The 14,782-nt window shown below is 38.0% G+C and overlaps 1 protein-coding gene across 1 annotated transcript; it reads right to left on the bottom strand.

Moving 5' to 3' along the window:
* Positions 1-1,655: 1,655 nt before the first annotated feature.
* Positions 1,656-14,782, bottom strand: nrd1a (nardilysin a (N-arginine dibasic convertase)). Its single transcript, XM_077231989.1, has 31 exons — positions 14,698-14,782; positions 14,082-14,369; positions 13,573-13,816; positions 13,229-13,310; positions 12,974-13,127; positions 12,705-12,778; positions 12,521-12,616; positions 12,310-12,432; positions 12,166-12,223; positions 12,019-12,092; positions 11,856-11,925; positions 11,382-11,459; positions 11,156-11,276; positions 10,804-10,862; positions 10,629-10,683; positions 10,363-10,467; positions 10,095-10,218; positions 8,398-8,484; positions 8,189-8,308; positions 7,987-8,038; positions 7,658-7,808; positions 7,444-7,571; positions 6,364-6,526; positions 6,219-6,250; positions 5,977-6,115; positions 5,829-5,876; positions 4,640-4,692; positions 4,469-4,552; positions 2,854-3,061; positions 2,647-2,736; positions 1,656-2,538 (listed from the first exon to the last, which is right to left on the bottom strand). The coding sequence occupies exons 2-31, from the start codon at positions 14,255-14,257 to the stop codon at positions 2,323-2,325; spliced, it is 3,264 nt and encodes a 1,087-aa protein (XP_077088104.1). The 5' UTR covers positions 14,258-14,369; positions 14,698-14,782; the 3' UTR covers positions 1,656-2,322.

The raw sequence follows: 14,782 nt of genomic DNA, 5'->3' as shown, positions 1-14,782 counted from the left end.
CACTTTTACAATTTTCTTCTCATTATTTCCCTATAGCGGCTAATGAATCGTCTCGCTTTGATAAATAAGGTGAATACTAAATGAAAATTTTTCAACACAGTAAACATGAAACAATATTTGCTTTTTACATTTTGCTTCTGCTTCTGAAATCAGATAAAACAGGACTTAATTAGCAGATGTTTAGGTGGATTCCTTGATTTAATGTAATGTTACTGATTTCATTTCAACTTTATTCATTTCGATTGGGACGTCATTAAAAACCATGATGATAATCAGATGATTTTTCAGGACAAGTTGATGCAGGACAAAACTGGGGAATATTAAATTACGCACCAGAATGAAGTGAGGCGATTGGCGGAGTGGAAGTAAGGGCAAGGTCACACTACAGGAGGACTATGAGACTACATGAATCGTCATAGTGCTCTCACTACACAAGTTTTCTTGTCATCTGTCATCTTCTTGCCTTAGTAGCGCTCATAATACACAAGAGATATATCTAACTTCAGAACCGCAGAACCACACGTAACAACAGTCTGAGGACAGCAGCACCAGGTCAGAAGCATCAGATCGGTAGTTAGGATCTATCGCGTATCCCGCCATAACCACTACCCCTACCCTTCACTATAACTATAAGCTCTACCTTAACGAATACCCAACCACTATTGACGCTATAAGCTCCACCCCAACACCGGTCTGAGATTACTGTCCTGATGCAGCTGTCTTTAGACTGCTGTGATGTATGGCTCAGCGGGTTCTACAGTTAGTTACACAACGCCGATAAGGTACACAAAAACTACATGACCTTTGACCAAGTGGCAACCCTGACCAACAATGGAAAAAAATTCTCACATGAATTCACGCGAGATATTAGAGAGCCTCTCATCAAGTTTGCTGCACTGTCCAAATCATATGTGCAGAAAAAAGATGAGACAAAAAAAAAATTGGGCAGAAATACACACGATGGGTTTTTAAAAAAAAGAAAAATATACATTTTTAAAACTTTAAATACTATAATCACTGTCTTCCGGCAACAGCCGTACGCAAGTTCATGAGAGAGTCGAGTTCCGGAGGAAGGGTGACCTCTGGCCCTTACAAAAATACATCACTTCATTTCAGAAAACCTTTATTAACCCCCTGGATCCATATGGATTACTTTTATGACGGATGAATGCATTTTTTTTTTTGGCCTTCAAAATCTATGGTACCATTTACTCCCATTATAAAGCTTGGAAGAGCCAGGATATTTTTTAATATAACTGAGATTGAGTTTGGCTGAAAGAAGAAAGTCATATACACCTAGGATGGCTTAAAGTTTAATAAATTATGGGATAATTTTAATTTTTGAATGCACTATTCCTTTAACGAGCACCATTTTGGCCGAAATCCGGGGGTTTTGTTGCAGACCTTGGAAATCTGTTTGCGACAGCAAAATACAGCCAAAAGTCGAAATGTGAGCCTGCCTTAAATGTGCTCTATGAAATCAGCCCAAAAGAAAAGTCAACTCGTTTCTGTGGCGGATAAAATTATTACATTTTGATATAGTAATACCAGAATCATGTATTAAGAAAGTATATAGTAAGTTCAGATTCCATGTTTACGTTATTTTCTTAATGGTGATTCATAATGGAAATATTCAAATCCAGACAGGCCATTAGTAGTTTTACGGTGCTTTTAATAAATATATTTGCACACTCTAAATTCAAGCAGTTACATTAGCCATCCCTCAGTTTGCAGATTGAAGTTGTGCCAAATGCAGCATGATGCTATAGCAGTAAGAGAAGCATCATCATTTTGGTCTTGCATGCTCAAATGCCAACCTCTGAAGCATCATTACACACATCCTCAGTATCAGGCGTCATCAACTGGCTACATAAAAAGCAGTCCAGCAACCTCTCTTACTCCATCTCATTTCAAATATATTTCATACTTTTCAGCACTGTCATTACATTATAAATCTATTAGTACAAACTTAAAACTGCAGGCCTATTAATAAAATACACACAATTCAGAATCATGTTTATGTTTTAAAGGTCCACTATAGCCAGGGATGGATATAATGAGACCTTGTGATCTGCGTCTGTCAGCAGGAACCCCAAACTGAGCCCCATCCACACCCGCACACACAATCACAGAACATTCACATCGACGTCATTTCAACAGCAGGGCTCATTATTAATGGCATCGTATGAGTGCATGGGTAGACCTCCATTCCGTGCTGATCTTTGCTCAAGTATGACACAGAAGACTGGAGGAGAGGATGGAAGATGGAGGTAGGGGGTGCGTGCCTGCTTGCCAGTTGGCAGATTGAGTCCATGCTTTTGTTTATTTGAGAATCTTGTGGTAAGGATAGAGATTGAGGGTGGAAGTAAAGGCCTGGATGTCTGTGATGGTAGTGGCTGAGGCCAGTAAAGTGGAAGCAGGAAGGAAGGTGAGTTTGGAAACCTCTCCATACAATGACATCTTACTGCCCTCCTCCTCTCCAGTGGCCGGATGCTCCGTACTAGGAGGGTCGTTTTCTTCTACTCCATAACCAACAACCTGAAAAGACAATAAAACTGAAAAACCTGGGGCCTGGTGTATAAGCGTTGCGTACGTAGATTTACTGAATAGATGAATCTCAAGCGAGTGGTATGCGGGTAAACTTACATGCACACTGAGCTTCCTGTTGCCTTGACCCCGATGTTCCATGAACCAGTTCACCAGTTCAGCCTTGGTCATAAGTTTCAGTGCATCAATCTGTTGTACAAGTAAAAAAATAAATAAATAATCCAAGTCCAAGTATATTCCCACAATTCATCATCAACACATTGCTGAGCTTGTCAGACTTTGCCCATGTGCAACAGGGCTCCTCACCTCTCGGCTGAGTCTGTCGAAGATGTATTGCTGCGTGACCACCTCTGTCCAGTTCCTGTCCACCTCCTCGCCGAGATGGGTGTCTTCACAACCCTTCAGCTTGACGAGAGCGGTCACCTGTGTCTTAAAGGCCTCATCACTCAAGCTGTTCATCTTCTCTCCAAAGCTCACCAGAAACTCCTCAATCTTTGTCTCCACCAGCTCAGTGCTTGAGCGCAGGAAGAGCGTGAAAAGAAGAGAAAAGAGCTTTTGTCAGTTTCATACCACATTAATGCACCCAAATTAACAGATTACATAATTTACAATGTGCATAAATATTTGCCCCTTCAAGCAAATTGAACTCAACTCGCACTATTAACATAATAGGGTTCCCACACTTCCATTCAAAAGTTGAGTCATTAGGATTTTTAAAAAATATTTTCAAAGAAGTCTCTTACGCTCAAAAATGTGGCAAAAGTCGTAATATTGTGAAATATTTGAATACATTTTAAAATGTTATTTTAGAACTTATTAATTTAATAATTAGAATTTACAGCAGCCATTACTCCAGTCTTCAGTATCACATGATCCTTCAGAAATCATTCTAAAGCCGGGTGAACGATTTATAAAAGTCCTTTACGATTGTTCCTTGTCAGACTGTACGATCATGATCCCTGCTGTAAACCGTGTCACACTGTAAGATCCAAGTTGTCAAATGTCAGACTGTACGACAGTCAAGATTTGTAAAAAACGGACGCACACAAGAAAACTCGTCCGGAATTTTTCATCAATCAATGACACGTTCGGTGACAGTTCACTGCATTACACGTGGGATTGAAATGGTGGCTACAAAGAAATTACACGCGTCATTAATCGGCTGTTGGTGAACATGTCAAACTAACGATTTAAGACTTCAGATTTTAATCAAGGATCAGAGGAATCTTTTAGAATTTGCAAAATTAGTCTCAGACGGACAATCTTTTTGATACTCATTTGGTGCTCAAGTAACATTTCTTGTTATTATCATCATGAAAACAGTTGTACTGCTTAATATTTTTGAGGAAACTTTTCTTCAGGATTCTTTGAAGAATATAATGTTCAAAGAAAGAACAGCATTTATTTTAAATGAAAGTGTTCTGATTAATTTAATTGTTCCTTGCTTAATAAAAGATGACATTTCTCATAACTTTTCCAGTTGTTTGTAAAGACTAGATAAAGATTTTTATTTTTTTTATCATTTGATAGGGACCTCAAGATTATTTCTAGATAAAGAAATTCTTCAGAACTAATTTTTTTTATTTAAGAAATTTTTTTAAATTAACACTTTTGAATAATTATTATGTTTCCAGTGGTAACCCTGATATATAAACAAACTTTTGCAATAAAGACTTATGAGGCAATACAATTTTAAGCATCATTAAATACATGGATGTATTGTTAACTTTCAGTGTATTTCACTTCAGAAATACTAAAGAGAGCCAATCAGTGTAAAGTAACTGCAATTTAGTCGAGATAGAGGTGGAGATAAAGGTTAATTATGATTCTGAAGTCAAGAGGCAGCAGCTGCAGTACATAAATCAGACAATTCTGATGCAGCAGTGAGAACTGCAACTAAAAAAGCACAGCGAGAGCTCACTTGAACTTTGTGGCCTGAGTCTCCACAGTGACTGAGAATCCGAGGACACCTGATGTGTTTCTACAGGTTGGGTAGACGTGATATCTGTGAAAACAGATGGAGTACAACTAATTAAAACCAGCAACTGGAGTAAGATAACGTCTTAATGTTGTCCCTTCACCGCAGACTTACCCTAGTGTCTCTTTGGTTCGGAGGAAGTCAAAGCATGGCTCCTCCATGTGCATCTACAACACAGAAGTCACAATAAGACATGAGTTAATGTAATGCCGCCCGTGTACAAACATACTTTAGTCTGCATCCAAAACAGTAGAATAGTACTGAAGTCGCCTTATATTAGAGTTTGCTGATATAAGGTGCAGACTGGGGTAAGAATTTCTGGTTAATTAGACAATGGTTTTAATATCATTATATTCAAAGAGAAAAAAAAACGGCATTCCCTTTAGTGAGGCTTTAGTTTATTATGCAAACAATAATCCCAGGTAACTTTAAGTTTGCGTAGTTGCACATTACTACATGTGTACTTACTACAGTAATAACAGTAAATTATGCATAATTACAAGTAACTAACCCTAAACCAAACCATAAATCTATAGTAAGCACATATAGTTTATTAATATTCCTCAGTACTTATTTGAATAAGTACAATACAACTACATCACCTTAAAATAAAGTGCAAGCTAATGTCAGGGATTGCCTACAATGAAAAAAGGTTATTAACATTTTTAGCTGATAGTCTCAAAAGTTATCAGCAGCGATTAATCGGCAAAAGTAACTAAATGGTCGGACACTTTAAAATGAGAGCAAGCTCAAGCTGTCAGAGTGTTTTAAAGTAACTGCTGAGAAAGACAGAACTGGACAGTATCCAAATCAGTCTTCAGTATAAAGTAAAGTGGATGATTTGAGCTTATGGCCATGCAGATGTGTGTGCTCAGCACCCTAAAGAGCAATAACTGAGAACTTCTTTTGAAACTGGCCGGAGAGACTGACTTTATTGCTTAAAAGCAGGGGATGCTGTGCTTATACATGTACAAAGTTATGGTAACACTTTACAATAAGGTTTCATTTGGTAACATTAGTTAATGTATTAACTAACCATGAGCAATACGTTTGTTACTGTACTTGTTAATGTTACTTCACAGTGCATTAAGTAATGTTAACAATTTTAAAAAAAGGATAAGTATATGTTGAAATTAACGTTAACAAAGATTAATAAATGCTGTATAAGAACAGTTCATTATTAGTTCATGCTAACTAATGTAGTTAACTAACCTTGTTGTAAAGTGTAACCAGTTACAGTAATGTTTACTGTAAGTGATACCCTTCGTTATGAAGTCAGCTACCAAAACAGAGTCATACTCACCACTAGCAGCTCCATCAGAGTGTGCTCACGTAGGTTCTTAGGACCAGACTACCAGAAGACATTAGTAGAAATTAGGGACAATCACTGAGATTATGGTGATACAATATACAATATGTAATGCACTGCTGTTGGTTTAGCTTGGTATTACCTGGTAATAGACAGTGACCTCAGAGTTCGCATCTCCCTTGTTGAGAGACTTGACTTTGCAGAGATTATGTTTCGGCGGGAGCTCTACCACTCTAAAGAGAACAGGGACCTCTACTGACAACTTCTTGAACTGCAATTTTCTGAAAGCGGAAAAGAAATGCAATGCTATTTTTGATTCTATTTTTTTAAAACATTGTGGTACTGCTATACAAAATTGGTAGACATAAAAATAGAAGTGCTTACTCAGTAACATACTGCAAAAACCCCATGGATTCCTACAGGTAATGAGAAAAGAAAAAGGTCTCATTCATGGGATGTTTTGAACCTTGAACGTTCCTCGAAAAACCAAAACAAGCAATGTGTGTGTATAAAAAGCGTGCAAACTCACAGTGCTAGTAAAGTTTCCCTGCACTAGTCCTTCAGCATATAGCTCAGACTTGAATCTGCTCACAAACTCCATGAGCTCACCCACACTTAGCCCATCCAGCACAGCCTGGTACTTCTGAATGGTTGACCAGCGAGAGTGCTCTAGAATCAGAAGCCTCACGTCTCTGAGGAGACACAGACAAAGAGAGAGAGAGCTATGAGAGGAAGACTATGCATTTCTTTCTTTCATTAAATATATTACAAAGGCTATATAGACACTAGTATTCTGGACTGCAGGGGTTGTGGAGGGACACACCAAGTTGTTATATACCAATTATATTATGCTTCAATTTGCCTATTCTAGAGTCGTTTTGACACCACATACAGCATTTTATCCTGCATTTAGCAAGAATGTAGGACAAAAACTACAGTAATACCATTTATAATGTTACAAAAAATTTCTATTTCGAATACATGTTCTTTTGAACTTTCTATTCATCAACACAAAAACAAATTTCCATGAAAATATTAAGCAGTACAACTGTTTTGATAATAATAAGAACTGTTACTTGAGCAGAAAATCAGCATATTAGAATGATTTCTGAAGGAGCATGTGACACTAAAGACTGGATTAATGGCTGCTGAAAATTCAGCTTTGCATCACAGGAATAAATCACATATTAAAGTATATTAAGAGAAAACTACTCTTTTAAATGGTGGTAATATTTCACAATATTAATGTTTTTTTCTCTATTTTTGATCAAATAAATGCAGCCTTGGTGAAAATAAGAAACTTTTTTTTCTTTACCAACCCCACACTTATGAACGTTAGACCTTTTATGGTGGCATAACACAATCACAAATGTGTGTAATGCTTGAATGTTGATCCGCATGCATCGCGGCCAGAAAACACCATAGATTGGCAGTGTAAATACGCAGTGAAAAAAGTATTTTAACACTTGCATTATCTAAATGAAAAATGCTTATAAAAATTAACAAAAAATTGCTAAGAATGTTGGTGTACGATGTCACTACTTGTGGGTGGGGCTGCAGGGGCAAATAAAGTGAAACTGCAGTAAAGGCAAATGTAAAAGAGACACACTTTCCAAGCTTCTCAGGCTTGATGAGGATGTTAAAGTAGGTTTTCTTCAGCTGCTCTGCAAACATGCTGAATACGTCAGGAGCGGAAGAGAAATCAGCGAGATAATCCACAATCAGGTTGAACAGCAACTGCAACATATGTCAGCAATTTAAACAATAAATTAAAAAAATAAAACCAATTTCTGAATATAACCTGACTTGCACTTGTTACTTACCGGTAGTTTGTGGTTGAAGCCCTTAACCTTGATGACCAGGCCGTGCTCCCCAGCAACCAATTTATATTCTAGCTGGGCCACATCAGCCTCGTAGGCCGGCTCTGCCAAGTTGTGCACCAGGATATTCACAAACAGGTCAAAAAGCACCAGGCTAAGTGGAGAGAGGAGAGAACAAAAAGAGAAGGTAAATGGATGAGCAAGAATAGAAACTAGAGATGAAGTCATTCCGAAAGACCTAAGCAGACACACTAATGGCTAAATGGGGTTTCCATGGCAACAGCATTTACAAGATCTGCTTGAACGAGATCTACGTTTTTACATGATCTTACTTTTTTGGAGACTTCTGAACCACAGGTGATATGAGGTGGAAACGCACGTATGCTGGAGGAAGAGAAAGAAAATGAAAGTGTGAGCTGGGTAAGTGAGCACAGAGGTTTGGGCAAGAGACTTTTTGAACTGCCCATTCAATCTGTTTTGCTATTAGACATCGGGTACATGATATATTGACTGTAGAGACAAACACAATCACACCTTTGGGGATCTTGAACTTGTTGTCCTTCTTGTACCACAGACACCCTCTTTCATTGTTCATTATTCTGACAGGGTACTCAGTGTCCGGACAGTCAGAGCTTTTGAGAGCGAAATCAGTGGCTGGAGGTGAAAACAAACAGTCATGAAACAGGCTACAGATGCAGTACCTGGCAACAACATTAGACAAGACGTCAACTAAAGACACCCACCGATGAACTTGTTCTCAGCAGGTAGGTGAAGGCTCAGGTTTAAATCGAAATCAGAAACCCAGAGCTCTCTCCAGTGCTGCTGTATGTCTGTAAAGGACAACAAAACATGGTTCAGACAAGTGTTTGTGTCTACAGAGCTGCACAATATAGAGGAAAAATGCTTAATGCTATTTCTTGCATAATGCGATTAACTAACAATAAATTGCAATTATACTCAAGTAAATTTAAAACCAGGAAACAATAAGATTCAGCAAGCACATCTGCCTGAGAAAGGAAATCCTCAAAGTGCATTCGAGTAAGAAGAAAGAAAGAAATAGCAAATCTTTTACTTAAATTACATTCTGTAAAAACTATTATTCAGCATTAATGTCAATCAAATGGACATCTAACCACAGGTGGGCTTATATAACAACTAGGGATGCACTGAAATTTCAGCTACTGAAATTTTTCAGCTGAAACAGCTATCTCTCTCAACTTTAAAATTCTATTGATTTTATTACGAATTTCAAACAATAAATGTTGTTTTGGCACCCTTTAATACTGACAGATCACTGTAGTGGAGTTCAAGCGGCAGAACAGATCAAGCATATGTGAATCCATCATCTCATCTCCTCTTTACTACTCATTACAGCACAAAATAAACATGGGTGAACGAGGTATGTTGGAAGATACATTACAACTTACCGAAATTACACGTAATCACTCAATCAGTGTTTCAACCGGAGAAAGACGTCAATAAAACAGCTTGTAGGCATAGGCAATGTCACTTAACGTTACATTTACCTCAAGCAAGTTATTCAATGTCCATACCTCAAGCAAGTTATTCAATGTCCATAAACTCAGTTAACTAGAAAAAAATAACGCAAAAAAAGATAATTTTGCTAAATATATGCACTCTATCACATATTAATTATATTTTAGTGATGTATGTTTGAAAACAATCTGTCAAGAAAACAAGTTATTACGGTTTATTGTTGTTTTAAATGCTTATATTTTACCAACAAACTGGAATAGAAACTATTAAAAACCACCTTATGTGCAATTTAATGTTTGTACAACTCAGTTTTAGGTATTTGAGTGTTTATTATTAAATACGTTTGATTAATTAATTGATTGATTAAAAATGTATTGTTTGCAAAGGCATCCTGAATTTTCAGTTTCAGCCCAAAATTTTCATTTCCGTGCATCCCTAATAACAACTTTTGTGTGCAATATGACATCTAGAACATTAAGATAAACAGATTATGGAGAGAATGGAGAGTTAGATCCCCCCATGCTTACAGGCAGTAACAGCTTGTTGTGCTTGGACTTAATATGCATTTCCCTTCTGAATAACCACCCACAATCTTGTGGTTGTGTTTAAAACCAAAATACTCCCACACAACCAAGGGGCTTCCTAATTTTGGCATCAGATATTCATCTACAGCTGCAGGGGCAGCACTGATTCATTTTGATAAGCTAGCGCATGTTCTCCACTTCCAACTGGCCCTACTTCCGCTAGTTTGTTCAAGTGTATGAGTATATTAAGTATACTGTATACAATTCCATGGTTCATTAAAAACTTATTGCAATAGGTTAATCTGCAATGTTAACAATTCGACACTGTGCATTCTGACTTTCACTTCCAGACTGAACAAATATGGACACATATCAAACGGAATGAAAACGGAGAATTGAAATTAAAAAGTAGTACAAACCTTCCACACTGTATTGGGTCCCAAACCACTTTTCCCTGAGTGGACACTGGCCTTCATGCTCGGGGGACAAAAGGAGCAAGTTGGCCTTCTCTGGTGTGAGGAGCTTCAGTGCAGCAGAAATCACCTAAGAGAAAAAAATGCCCACAATAATAAAAGATTTCCTGTTTTCTTTCGCTAGGCTATGCTAAAATAGCACAAATATGTAGTACCAATATTTTACAAAACATGTTATAAATGAAAATCAGTGGTGCCTGTGAAGGACAACTACCTCTGGTTTGAACTCAAACATTAGCTGGTCTCCTGTTAAAAAGTCCTCTTTTGGGAACAGCTGCATGTTTTCACAGATGTCTTCCACATACTCAATAGGATCAGTCTGTAAAAGTAACACTACAAGTACTAAGTCTACATGCAAATACTCATAACCATCTACTTTTAAAAAGGTTCTAATAGCCAGGAATACAAAAATACAAAATTTTTGTTGAGAAACAGTTAAGTGTTCATAGGCTGACAATAATGTAAAATGCTTAGTCGCACCTGCTCCTGATAGTGGAATTCATTGGCCTCGATCTTCTGAATTTCTTCATATATTCTACCAAAGAAAAACAAAGCTTTTCATAATGTCTCTCAAGCTTCATTATTGAGTGTAGTGTGTGCATAAGATTCTACTTCAATAATACCCTGTGTAGCACACTTAACGTAAAGGGCCTACCTTTGTTGGGGCCCAAGAGTCTGAAGCATTTTCAAGTACTGGAAGACCAGATGAGCAACCTGAATAAAGAAAAATATGCAATTGACCATGGATACGTTCCTTCTGAGTGGGACTAAACTTTACATCAATTGTGCCTGTTATAATTTGGGATGGCAAAGGGGTGTGTTTGTGCCTCAAAGGCTTTGTAATCCTATTTTACACATAATTCTAGCAAAGCTTTTAGTTTCTCAATGACATTAAGTGTGAAAAGAATATTATATCTTAAGGATCCTTGTAACTGCTTATTTTTTTACATGAACTAAGTGTAGAAATGTAAAACAATGCAGTATTTGGGCTGTTGACCCTTGCAGACCTCGTAGAAGTTCTGGAAGCCCTCATCGGTCAGAGTGATGGAGATACTAAAAATTGAGTAGGTGGTGTTCTGATCAAAACCAGTTTCACTGTTTCCACCAAACAAAGCCAGAGCCCAGCACCTAGTCAGAAAGATAGAGAGATCCAGTTGAACATGTACAGGTTACAAAGAAAGCAGAAAAACCTTGCCACTCATTAAAAACCAAAATATGAGAGAAAGGCCTTACTTCCTCCTAAGCATGGACAGAATGCTTCCAGTTCCCTCATGGCCAATCAGCCAAGCGATGTAATGCAGAGGCTTTACCCTGAGGACCGACATAAAGAGCTAAGCGTCACATTATTTGAGAAACAATATTGGCATTCCAACACAGACCAACAAAATCAATACATAAAGACCCAATGAAATGGCTTTATAAGAGCAGTTTTGATATATTTGCTATTGAAACAGGAAGATAGGGCAGGACGTAAAGATGTGGATATACTGTAGATGTTCTCAAGCTAACAGATACAGACTTAGATCAATATAAGCCCTTGTTAATTTCATTGTGATTTTAACAACACTATTCCAAAGATGTTTTAAAAATGAAACCCAGTAAAAATACACTGTAAAAGCACTGAACTTCACTGTGGATCACTGTATATCTTTTAGGAAAAAATGTAACTGAAAAGGGCCATGCAGAGCACCACCTTGGCTGGTTTACCTGTAATGCTTCTCTTGAGGGGGTAGAGCCCATGTGATGGTGAGTGCATGTACTTTTCTAACAGGCACCACTGGAACAAACCACAAACCAAATATTGGTTGTTAAAATATTGGAGTTTTAGACTTTGTTAAACCTCATTCGAGTATCAAGTTCTTTAACATACCTCTGTAAAGTTTGTTGAAGTCAAGTGTTTCAAAGGGGCTCAGCTGGTCTGAAAAATCAGGCTTTGGCTGCCCACTGGAAGAAATCGAAAAACTTTTTAATCGGATTCATATCACATTTTCAGAACTCTAAATAGTCTTTTGCTTACTTGTTGGGCACTTGACTGAATATTTCTCTAACCCATTCCTCAAGGGTGTCAAGATTCTCTGTGAAGGTAAGAATAGAAGAAATTTTAGGATAATTGTCCATTAGAAATTCCATATCCAAGTCAAGTCCTGCATACATTACCTACCTTTAGACTGCACAGCTAAGGTCATATAGTGGGCAGAGTAGTACCTCTTCCAGAAGTCACGGAGTCGCTTGTAAACATTGATATTCTTTTCCTTAGGTTCAGTCTTCAAGGTCTGCGCATTTCCTTAAATACGATCACCAAAACAAAAGCAACTGAAACTCTAGAACAAATCAAAGAGTAACTCTAAAACAGCTTTGTATGTTTGACTTACCCCAGCAGAACTTGCTCATGGGATGGTTGGGCTTTGCTAGGCTACCAAAGAGCATTTCCTTACGGTGAGAGTCTGAAGGCTTAGCAAGCTGGTATTCTGTGGCCAAAAAACAAAAAAACATGAGGCTGTTAAGCTGCCTAGTTAAGCTATAAAGACTATTTTAACCTATAAAAGCTTCACTCACCACTGTCCACAGCCTCAACCTCACGATCAATGGCGTCTTCAATCATAAGAGGGCAGATGAAAAACTGAGCCCATCTGAAAAAAGACAATTGCATTCTTTTAAAGGTTATGTATGGCCAAAGGTTAAAACATTTTTATTTTAATATTTTTTGTTAGGAAAATACTCAATTGGATTGTGCGAAATATTACAAGTGCACTTGTTCCGAAAAAAAGAAAGAAAAGACGACATCAGGATAAGGTGATAAGATCACATCTTTAGAGCTACTTCACCTGTCAAGGGCTTCTTTGAAGCGTTTCCTTTGCACATCAAATTGGAAAATGGTTCTCTCACAATCAGTTGAAGCATTATCACTGCCACCATGCTTTTTCAGGAATGCATCAAAGCCATTTTCAGAAGGGTACTTTTCACTGCCCATGAACACCACTGGGACATAAGAAGAGAGATACGGTCAAGTGAAACATTATCACTGAGAACAAAGCATTACTGAATACAGTAATGGCAGAACAGCTGCAGGTGTGACTTACTGTGTTCAAGGAAGTGTGCAAGGCCAGGTAGGTCATTAGGGTCACTGAAACTCCCTACACCAATACAAAGGGCCGCTGCAGACTAATTTCAGGAGGACAAAAAACTTAATGTACTGAAATCATATCATCAACACTAAATCTGATATTTTACTGTAATGGCTGATTTTCATTTTATAGCCGAAAACAGATAAATTACTGATATTTAGAATTCTAGATTACTTTGTCTAAACAAATTAAAAGTAAAACTACCAACTAAGATCAGTCATTTTAAATGTAGAGTTATGAAAGTTTGAATAAAAAGCAGTCAATATTACAGTTTAAATCCATAGACAACAAAATCAAACCTGTTTTTCAGATCCTTTTTTCTTTATCCTGTCATTTTCCTCATCTAGCTCCTCAAAGTCACTATCCTGACTGTCCCCTTCCTCTACAGATTCCTCGTCCGTTCCTTCCCCTGAGTCTCCCTCCTCTTCCTCTGCCTCTTCCTCCTCCTCTTCTGAATCTTCATCATCATCTTCAGCTTTTCCATCTAAACCACTCCGATCAGAGATCAGAAGAGCCCTCAGCCCGTTACTCAGCTCAATGTATCTGGATGAAAAGAGAAAATATTCTGTTAGCCGGTTTAGTCATCGGCACTTGCATGCAGTGTTGTGTTTCACACTCAGAGATGGAACCAGAGCTTGTGTTTTACTTGTGTGATCTCATATTTCTGTTGACTCCCTATACTCCAGTGCCAGCATACTGTATCGTAAAATGATCTTTTAAAAGGTTTCACTTGTTATTTTAAGAATAAGACAGGTGTTGACTGATAGAAACTAGATATCATTTCTAAATCTGTACGTCTGGACTTTACCTGTATTGTTTGGGGTCACTTGGGGACTTAATAATTTGAGGGTCCCCTGGGTTGTCATCTCCACCACTGTCCCCTGGAGGTGCGTTGGGGTCTCTGAGTGGTTCTCCCCGGTCTGGAGCAGCAGACTGAGCAGGGCTGCTAGCTGCAGCACATTTGAACTTGTTTGTTTGGGGCATCTTGAGAAATGATGCTACTTTAGCACTGGAGTTGAGGTGAATGGGGCGGTTTATGAGCCTGCTACAAAACAGGGGAAACGCACGCGCAGCCTTCAACAGAGCGATAATGAGTCTAAAAGAAATGATATGTATATTATTAACAGGATCACCATTAAAAGTAAACACATTATGTATGCTATCTTAAATGATACAGTCGGGTCTGGCTTTTCACGAGGGAATACTTAGGAGACATATTTTTTACAATGATCATCATCACTACTGTGCTACAATGAAGCTAATCCGCTACAGACACAATTTAATATGACGCAAAGACACAGAGATTCACTAGCTATGTTTAGTAAACGGATTCAGCTAATTTATCTAAAATTTGATACGACCAAGTGAGTTCAGTTCATGGCAATATTTCACAAAGTTAGTCAAGTTTCATCGCCGTCTCATACCTGCTGTCCTGATGATGGGTCAGCCGAACTTTACAGCACAGGGCCTGCTACCGGTAGGTTGCGTCTATGCAATAAGAAGTGTTCT

This window comes from Siphateles boraxobius, unplaced genomic scaffold (assembly GCF_051911475.1).
Source record: "Siphateles boraxobius isolate OS27281-9 unplaced genomic scaffold, OSU_SipBor_1 1, whole genome shotgun sequence".
Lineage (NCBI taxonomy): Eukaryota > Metazoa > Chordata > Actinopteri > Cypriniformes > Leuciscidae > Siphateles > Siphateles boraxobius.
This window is presented reverse-complemented; position numbering and strand designations above follow the sequence as displayed.

Coding starts and splice junctions, on each gene's coding strand:
- nrd1a (XM_077231989.1), bottom strand. CDS start 14,257: ATGCCCCAAACAAACAAGTTCAAATGTGCTGCAGCTAGCAGCCCTGCT. Junction 10,684..10,803: donor ACTCTTGGGCCCCAACAAAG/GTAGGCCCTTTA, acceptor TTTCTTTGGTAG/AATATATGAAGAAATTCAGA. Junction 8,039..8,188: donor CAAGTTCAAGATCCCCAAAG/GTGTGATTGTGT, acceptor CTCTTCCTCCAG/CATACGTGCGTTTCCACCTC.